At 41.3% G+C, this 9,638-nt stretch overlaps 1 protein-coding gene across 2 annotated transcripts; it reads left to right on the top strand.

The window, feature by feature from the left end:
* Positions 1-300: 300 nt before the first annotated feature.
* On the top strand, positions 301-9,301 carry coq8ab (coenzyme Q8A, genome duplicate b). Of its 2 annotated transcripts, none has more exons than XM_070921033.1 (14): positions 301-402; positions 925-1,233; positions 1,345-1,411; positions 3,213-3,284; positions 3,419-3,544; positions 4,697-4,782; positions 4,866-5,006; positions 5,089-5,170; positions 5,310-5,403; positions 6,423-6,564; positions 6,752-6,859; positions 6,956-7,021; positions 7,724-7,810; positions 8,472-9,301. In XM_070921033.1, exons 1-14 carry the CDS (start codon positions 301-303, stop codon positions 8,763-8,765), a joined length of 1,776 nt encoding a protein of 591 aa, XP_070777134.1. In that variant the 3' UTR covers positions 8,766-9,301. The 2 variants fall into 2 exon arrangements, with proteins under 2 accessions (XP_070777134.1, XP_070777133.1); XM_070921032.1 differs by having other exon boundaries at positions 301-435; positions 922-1,233.
* The last annotated feature ends 337 nt before the right edge of the window (positions 9,302-9,638 follow it).

Genomic DNA, 9,638 nt, shown 5'->3' with positions numbered 1-9,638 from the left:
ACTGTTGACAAGATCATTGAGTTGTCAGTATTTCATGTTTGTTTTAAAACTTTTCAATGTGCATGTTTCTTCCTGTCTGCTCTCTTATCACTCAGACAGCCAAGTTAATATTGCACTTTTATCAGTATTTGTTTAGGTTGTGTTTCCCAAGCATGCTATGGATGTGCAGTCTTGGTTTATCCCATAAGCATGGGAACATAAACTGATGAGCTCTTTATTCCATCACCCCTCAAAGCAACCTGTTGCAGAGACCGTCACCCTGTTATTCCTGGCTCTGCAGGTCTGAGCAACAACACCACCATGACAGGTGACACGGTGGTCTGGAGGGGTCTGACCTGGATGAAGCAGGCGGCCGGCAGAGCCCCACCAGGTGGCCTGCGCGGCACCGGGAACCAGAGGCTGGTAAACTTCCATCACGCCACTGGATCAGCAAGGGTGAGCAAGTCAGCCGTGATTTGACCAGCTGCAGAGCGGGGTAGAGTTTCAGAGACATGCAACCCAGATACCTTCTCTTCTTCTGTTTCTGCCACCATCACCTCATCAACGCCACAACAATAGTGACCAGGGTGGTGAGGCAGATGATGCTGGAATAGAAGAACTAATTCATTTAACTAATAAGGAAGTGTGATAGTGGTCTTATGGCAAAACATGTGCAGTGTTTCTAACACAATTTTGTACTTTTCTGGAAAGTAAAGCTTCCAAAACAACATTTGGACCAGTGCTTCTCCACCTTTTCTCGCTTGTGACCCCTTAAAATGAAGCAGTGTCTACTTGTAACCCTAACCCTTCATATTTGACAGACAGACATGACAGTGGTATCAGTCTTCTCATCTAACTCCTCAAGAAAGCAAATAAACATATTTCCCAAAATGTTGAACTAATCCTCTAACACCATCAAATGAATCATGTTTTGTCACCCAGGAGACGTTCAACAAACAGCCAGACATCTGCGTCCACAGAGCCACAGCGGCAGCACAGTTTCACAGATACTCCACTATGGGAGCCTGTTTCAGTACCTGTTTCATTGGAGGTGTAAATGGCGGACAGGGGACCTGCAGTGGAAGAACCAGCACTAAACGCCTGAAGTACCACAGGGACTGGTCCCGCCAACTGTTCTCTGGACATACAAGGTTATTTAACCAGGACAACTCCACAGTGGGGCGGCTGACAACAGAGGACGTTGAAAAAGCAAGAAACGCCAAGAAAACAGACAACAAGCAACATAAACAAGTGGTATCCACTCTAACACTTTTTTTTTTTATCAGTGTGGTTATTGCTTTCATTCCACGGGAGCTTGTTATTCGTCTTTTGTCCAACAAGTTGAGCTCTTTTCTTGTGTTGCAGCTCAGTGAAAGAGCCAGAGAGAGGAAGGTGCCCGTCACACGGATAGGAAGACTGGTGAATTTTGGAAGTAGGTGTGTTTACTGGTATATCGGTCATGTTACAGCTGTAAAAGTGACATTAATATTACCATAGTCCTCGTGACCATAAAGGTTTCAGTTACAATCTTCAAACCAGAAACCAGAAAGAAGAAGTCAGAAACTCCTCAGGGTACCTTTTAGGTTTCTGTTTTTGGAATAAAAGAATAATGAAAAATGTTCAGAATAGATATTCTGTGTGTTGAATGTCATTTTTCAATTTTTCATGAAAAATTCAGTCAAAATTCAGCAAAAATGCCAAAAATTGATTGGTTTTAACTTCTCAAATGTGATTATTTCTGTTTTTCTGACTAAACGATTAATTGTAGAAAATAGGCAGCAGATTAATCAATAATAGTAATAATCATTAGTTGGTGTGTGTTTCTGAACCATTAATGTTGAGCTCACTTTTTCACTGTTTTATCTATCTAAATCTAGTTTTATTTATTAACTATACAAATGGAATGACCCAGAATCTGAATTTGGAGCAAGATAACTTTAATAATCTTAAATGGACTCTGGCATTTCCTTCGCTAACTTCCAACTATTTTTGTGAGTGGAGTTGTGCAGATGACATTGGTGGTGCTAGTTCTTCCTCCATGGGAGACTAACAAGTCACTCTGCAGGATGTCAACACAGCAGAGTTTCTGTAATTTGGTATAAAGTTCATGCTACAAAAAGCCAGCTAGTTTTGCAAATACAGTTATTGTTTATTTTCATTTCTTCCTAATAAAGTGGTTGAACATCAAAGTTTAATTTTGGATGCAGTTGAGAGGTTTTGCATTGATGACCTCGGTCACCAGTTTTGCAGAGCTGAGGTCAGACTGTGGGAAGTGTTGACGTGCTCCTTCGCAGAACTGGAATTGCGGAGTATCAATAGCTGAGAAAATGTTTCGGGGACTTGCCAGAGTCCTGCCTGAGAATCCAGCTAATATAAAACATGTTGTCAACTGTCAGCCTTCTTCTCACCAAAGGGCAGCACGCTTTACACACAGTAGTATCAGTTGTTTCTTCTCCTCCTTTCTTGGCCTTAATTTACCCCTGAACTCTCCGAGAGTCGCCCTGAGAAATGAGACCTGCCTCTGGTTACTGATTGCTGTTATCACGTCCTGCTGCTGTTATCAAACGCAGAGTGGGGCATTGGTAATGTAAACGTTGTGGCCAGATTGATAATGTTAACTTCACTTTTCAAACAGTTCCTGTCTATTCAAAGAAGCTTTGTGTATTGTTTTTATATGCCGTGGTGGAAGAAGTATTCAGATCATTTACTTAAATAGAAGTCGCAGTACCACAGTGTAGAAATACTCTGGTACTTTTACTCAAGTAGGGTTTTAAATGCAGAACTTTGTACCAATTATGCAAAATGGCTCATTTCAGAATCATACATACTGCATCTTGTTGTCTCCATACTTGCACTCTGTGCAATGGCAATAAAGTTGAATCTAATGTAATATTTATTATATTACTGGATGTCATTATAATTCGTGATGCGTCCACATGTCAGCTTCACTAATGTTGTGGCTGCTAAATGTTGGAGCTAATTTCAGCTACTTCATATACACTGCTGGGTAGATTAATCCATAACAATATATTATAATTTATTAGCTGATTTACATGTTGTATTAATAATCTGAATCTGCAAAGTAACTAAAGATGACAAATAAATGTAGTATAGTGGAAGTATAAAGTAGCATAAAATGGAATTACCCAGGTAGGGTTAGAGTTCAGTCTGAAGTACAGTACTTGAGTAAATGTACCGAGTCCACCACTGTTTATATTGATTTCTCTCTGCAGGTCTGGCGGTTGGACTCGGCATCGGGGCGATCGCTGAAGTGGCCAAGAAGAGTTTGAAACCCCAACAGCAAGGTGATGACGGGAAGGTTTAGGTTTTATTGGTGGCTTTGAAGTGTTTTTAGTAGATGAATATATATAAAATATAACCATCTTATCCATAGCTGAAAGACGATATCGCCTGTACTGAATGATGTGTGTTTTTTTAGGTGATAAGAAATCCATACTGGATTCGAGTGCCTTCCTCTCTGAAGCCAACGCTGAAAGAATTGTCCGCACGCTTTGCAAAGTCCGAGGTGCCGCTCTGAAACTTGGACAGATGCTCAGCATTCAAGGTGAGGTATCGTCAAAAAATGTAGAAACTGACATTCCACAATACAAGGACACGAGCTGCTCACACACACACACACACACACACACACGTATCTGTGTGCCAATGAAGGTTCAGCTTTCATCAGAGACCAAACTCAGACCGCAAACCGGTGCTCCAGCTTCCCAAAAAGACCCCCATCATGTTTCTGATTCAGACTCGCTGGCAAACAAACGAGACCCCTTCACCAGCAGCGAAATGTCATCACCTAAAATAAACCTCGGGCCAGCTGAACACAATAAGTGCCATTCCAGTCGAGCTATTGTAGGCAGCCGAGGCCAAACTGACCATCTGTGTTGACTTTAAACACTTACAGTACGATGTTGTTATGCTCTTAAATGTCCACAGTCTCAGTTTGTGCCTCATGAATTATCGTTACAGTCGAGTCACAGAGTTGAGCATTTGTTTTTCTGTAAGATAAAAACCCGGAGATCTTTCCACAAGGTCGCTCAACAACACTTGCTGCTGTTCTGAAGGTGTTTCCAGGACGCTCATTGATTTTTAACTTCTCCGTGTTTCAAAGACGGCGGCCGGATGTGACAAACTGCATGTTCTTGATCAAATTGAACGTCTCCATTTAGTAGCTGTTCTGGAGCTTTTGATCATAATGCACAACCCTGTTATATCATTATAGTATCGCGAGCATGTTGACTATGGTCATTTTATGGTCGAACTCCTAACAGCTATGTTGGAGAGGCAATGAAGTATTAAACATTGAATCTAGTAAAATGAATATGTTTGGGAATTGGACAAAAAAGTCAAAATAAACCGTTACTTGCAGCACTAGATGTTCAAATAAATTTTTTTCTGAGCACTTCAGGGTCCATGTTAATATTAATATTGTTCATAGTCAGGACTATGTGACATAATGCAAAGCTTCAGAACAGCAACCAACTTGACCTTGAGGTGAGATTTTCCAGTATTGTGTATTTTATACACAATAATGTTTTTATATTTGTACAAAATGAGCAGGGAGAGATGTCACCTCCAGCTACAGTAACAATGTGGCACAAACTGGGGCTAAGATCTTCCTTCTTCTTCCTGTTTTAAACAATAGCAGTTAGTTTACCAGCGAGTATTTTCACTCTGTTCGTCTATTGTTTTCCTCTCCTCTCAGATGACGTCTTCATTAACCCTCAGCTGGCCAAAATCTTCGAGCGTGTTCGACAAAGTGCCGACTTCATGCCCCCTAAACAGATGATGGTACAGTGTAAAGAGCTGCGGTAAACAACACAACCTCCGTAAACTAAAGTTCACAGATCAGACAGTTTCTCTTCTCTCTGCAGAAAGCCATCAGCAGTGACCTCGGCCCGAACTGGAGGGACAAGCTGGAGTACTTTGAGGAGAAGCCGTTTGCGGCGGCGTCTATCGGTCAGGTGCATTTAGCCAGACTGAAGGACGGCCGAGAGGTCGCCATGAAGATTCAGGTGAGCCTTTGCACGGAGATAAAAACACTGAAGCAAATTATGACAAAATCCAAAAATCACACAATCCAATCTGTTCTCTCAGTACCCCGGAGTGGCCAAGAGCATCGACAGTGACGTGAATAATATCATGACTGCTCTGAGTTTGAGCAACGCGCTGCCTGAAGGTAACACTGTTATCATTTTCATGATAACAGCTGCCATTGTCTGATGTCTGTAACCTCTGCTATTGTCAATATACTTACCTACACAGGCAGCTTGAATGTCGTGATTTCCAGCTTTTTAACATTTGCCCTCCTTTCACAGGTCTGTTTCCTGAGCACCTCATTGAGGTCATGAGCCGTGAGCTGGCGCTGGAGTGTGATTACATAAGAGAGGCCAAATGTGCCAAAAAGTTCCAGTGAGTCGTTCAATTCTTACTACGCAGACTGACTTTGAGTGTGTTAGTTAGAACTTGCACAGCATTGATGCTCACTGTATATCAGTGGCTCTTTAACCCGTTAATATGAAGCAATACTCTCCTCCTTGGCATTGGTTGCACGTCTATAAGTTGTGAGAAGTTCAGGTTTAAAAGGATAAAAGTATTTCACGAAAAGGATTAGCGGAAAGTCAGAAAAATGAACATAATTTTGTACATGAGATTTTTGTAGGGGCCCCAACCCCCAGTTTGGGAACCAATGCTGTATAACTGTGGTGACTGTCACTGTTAGTAATCCGCCAGATCCTTTTGTGTAGTTTTTGTACTACTCTTCCCAGAATTCACTTGTGAATCAAACTGTGTGTCCAGTGCTGTTACATGTTTGTTTTGTTTGTTCTTGTATTTTCTCTGGATGAGTTTGTGTTTGTGCCACTGTTTTTGTTGTCAGTTCAGTCACGGTGGCTGCCGATGCTCATGCTTACTGCTACGTTTTCCTTCAGTGTTATTCTGTATGTAATTCAAGCAATCTGCTGTTTTTCCAAAACATACAAAGTTACTACTTCTTTTGTGCCTGAGGAGTTTTTCTTGGACAACAAATGTTCTTACTGGGATTTACAAATGAAATATGACGTGTTAATTAGTGAGCTTTCGAGGTGCTGGTAGGTGGACTTTGTTACCTTTAAACAGAGCCAGGCTAGCTGTTTCCCCCTGTTTCCAGTCTTTATGCTAAGCTAAGCTAACCAGCTGCTGTCATTAACTTAATATCTATGCTACAGACGTCAGAGTAGTATCGATCTTCTTATGTAACTCTCGGAAAAAAAGCCAAAATGTTGAACTATTTCTTAAAGAACAAAGTTTATCTTTTAGCTGTGAAGTTAGTGACGGTTATCTTCTCCTGTGTACCAGAATACTCCTTTGCTGTTGACATGTTTTTCACAGTTTTGGGGGGGGGGGTCGGGTTCAGGTGTCTTTTAACTTTGTTGTTGTCGTTTGTGTGGCAGAGAGCTGCTGAAGGATCACCCGTTCTTCTATGTTCCTGATGTGATTGACGAGCTGAGCAGCCAGCATGTCCTCACCACAACGCTGGTGCCCGGTTTCCCTCTGGACCAGGCCACCGACCTCTCTCAGGACCTCAGGAATGAGGTGCGACTGCCGTGAACTCGGCACCGCTTACAGTACAGTTTACACCTGTGCACTGCCAAGACAGAGAGAGTCTGTCAGCACATCGCTGAGCTTACTTCTGCTCATCATGTTTCCCTTGTCAATATTTTAGGGTTAGTTATATTTTTCACCATTTTGTTTCCGACAATCCTTTTGTTCTTTTTGCCAGATTTGTGAGCAGATCTTGAGATTATGCTTGAGGGAGCTCTTTGAGTTCAGATACATGCAGACTGATCCAAACTGGTCCAACTTCTTCTTTGACCCACAAGCTCACAAGGTCAGTTTGTCTCAATCACTTCATCCGCACACTGTTTGTACATTATTTTGTAGATTTTTTTCCACTGAGGTTTGTATGTCTGTTTCATGTCTCCAGGTTGCACTGTTGGATTTTGGAGCTACGCGGGGGTTTGATAAGAGTTTCACTGACACCTACATTGAGGTGAGAAGCTGTAGAAATGTACAGTATTTGTAAACTTTTCTTGTAATACTAACATATCATTTTATGTTGTTATATCACAAAATGTTCCCGTTATCACACAAAATCAACCAACGAGGAAAAACTGATCCTGGGTTCGATCCCCGGCTCCCCCCGTCATGTCGAAGTGTCCTTGAGCGAGACACTGAACCTTAAGTTGCTCCCTATGGAGGCCAGCGCCTTGCATGGCAGCTCGGTCGCCATCGGTGTGTGAATGTGTGTGTGAATGGGTGAATGAGATCTGATCTGTGAAGCGCTTTGGGAATCGTTAAAGTTGAAGAGCGCCATTTACTATTTCATGTTTGGGATGAGACACAATGAAAGTATCAGCCAGCCAACATATAACGTTGTTATTACAAGACAAGTTTCTTATATAGACAGGATGATTAGTTAGAAAATATGTCCCAATAACATGAAAAATATTTTGTTACAACATGAGGGGTCTCGTTACAACGTTATGAAAAGAAACTGAACATATATGTTTTTGTCATGCTTGTAGCAATAAAATGAAACTGTAGTGCACGTCAATGGCTTCAAATGACTCAAATCCTTATTAGAGACCCATAACGTGCTTTACTTTCATGCAGACAACATTTCATTAGATTGGGACTGATTTTAATCTTTTTTTTTTCCACATGTGGACCGACCGATCATTTCTCTCATCAGGTTATTAATGCAGCTGCAAATCAGAACAGAGAAGGCGTCCTGCAGAGATCCAGAGACATGAAGTTCCTCACAGGATACGAGTCAAAGGTAATAAACATCTTCACTATGAACCGCAACAGTGTGTCATCAGTGAGATTTAGTTAAAGAGGCGTAGACAAGTATTACCAGAAAAATGTACTTAAAGTATCAAAGGTAAAAATATGTCAAATCAAAGTAGCAATTAAACAGATGTAGTGGAGTAAAAAGTACAATATTTCCCTCTGAAATGTAGTGAAGTAGAAGTAGCATAAATTGGATATACTTAAGTACAATGTTGAAGTACTAAATGTACTTAGTTACCTTCCATCGCTGTCTAATGTGCTTTGTGAGAGTCTGCAGGTTTTATATTCAGACAAACGGTTGATTTTAGTACTCTGAACCTAAAATTAACCAACAAAGTTTTTAAAGACGTGAATCAACATTTTGTAACAGTTATTCAAGTGGCATTAAGTCTTCTGGTGACCTCTACTGGTGACCAGGAGGAACTGCAACAGTGACAAACTTGTTATATTCCCTCTCTTGCTGTCCACCCTGAATTATCATCCACAAAGAGTCCGTAAAGAAATACAATAGAAATGTTTCCGGCCTTTGTGCTAAGCTAACCGGTTGTTCAGACATGAGAGTGATATCAACCTTCTCATCTCTCCACCACTAAATGTAGAAGGTTAGCTTTAAAGCCTGTTGACTCACTGCTGTGTCCTGTAACAAGGCGATGGAGAACGCCCACGTGGACGCAGTGATGATCCTCGGGGAGGCCTTCTCCTCTGAGGAGCCCTTTGACTTTGGAGCTCAGAGCACCACCGAGCGCATCCACAGCCTCATCCCCGTGATGCTGAGGGAGCGACTCACGCCGCCCCCCGAGGAGACGTACTCCCTCCACCGCAAGATGGGCGGCTCCTTCCTCATCTGCTCCAAACTCAAAGCTAAAATATCCTGCAACAACATGTTCCAGGACGCCTACAACAACTACTGGAGAGATGGGCGCCCCGAGGGGACACGCTGAAGCCGGTTTCCCAAAAAGGCATGTTAACACCAGGACTCTCTAGCCTTGTTTGTGGTATGTTGAATAATTTAATTCATACATTCTTAGATATTTCCGTGCAGCCTGGGCCAGATAATGTCCGGATGTTACGTAGTTTTGTGTTTCTTTTACTGTGGTCTGCTCTACGGACTCATCAAGTAAACTGATGAGTACATAAAAAACATCTGAATACGCCTACTGAGAACAATTTCATACCCGTGTGCTTCTTATTCCATCGCTCAGTTTGACCAGGACTCCCATCCTGACTAACGTGAACAAAGTAATGTGTGAGGATTATTTGTAAGTATTGTTTGAATGAATTTGTTGGTGCGTATTGTACAACTATTAATTATGTGCCTGTATGGTTTGAGGAACTGTATTTCATCTGACTGACAGGATTATCAGTTGAAATAAATTGACACTGATGTTGCAAAAAACAAACCAGCATCAAAGATTTGTACATTTCTGATGATGCAGATTGTTATTTTAAAGCCTCAAATACTGAAAGGCTGGAAATATGTTTTATGTTAGAGGGAAAAACAGCTCTTTGAAAGCTTCAAATATGTTGAGAAACAAGCAACAATATAATACAAGAATATGATCAAACTGTTTCACGAATGTGTAAATGAAAACATAGGTCAAGACATAACTGATCATTACACAGTTAGATCTGTCACATAAATATGGTATCTGGGCTTCTACGGATAAAAATCTGCTGCTTCAGAAATAAAAATTAAATCTTTGGCCAGTTTGGTTTCCCCCAAATTTCTGAGAAACCAGCCTGATGGAACATTAGCTAACTTCTTTGTTAGTTCTGGTCATTTTTACCAAATTAATAAACAAAAGCTTAAACAA

This window comes from Enoplosus armatus, chromosome 15 (assembly GCF_043641665.1).
Source record: "Enoplosus armatus isolate fEnoArm2 chromosome 15, fEnoArm2.hap1, whole genome shotgun sequence".
Classification (NCBI taxonomy): domain Eukaryota; kingdom Metazoa; phylum Chordata; class Actinopteri; order Centrarchiformes; family Enoplosidae; genus Enoplosus; species Enoplosus armatus.
The sequence above is the reverse complement of the archived record's forward strand: the minus strand, read 5'-3'. Positions and strand labels throughout refer to the sequence as shown.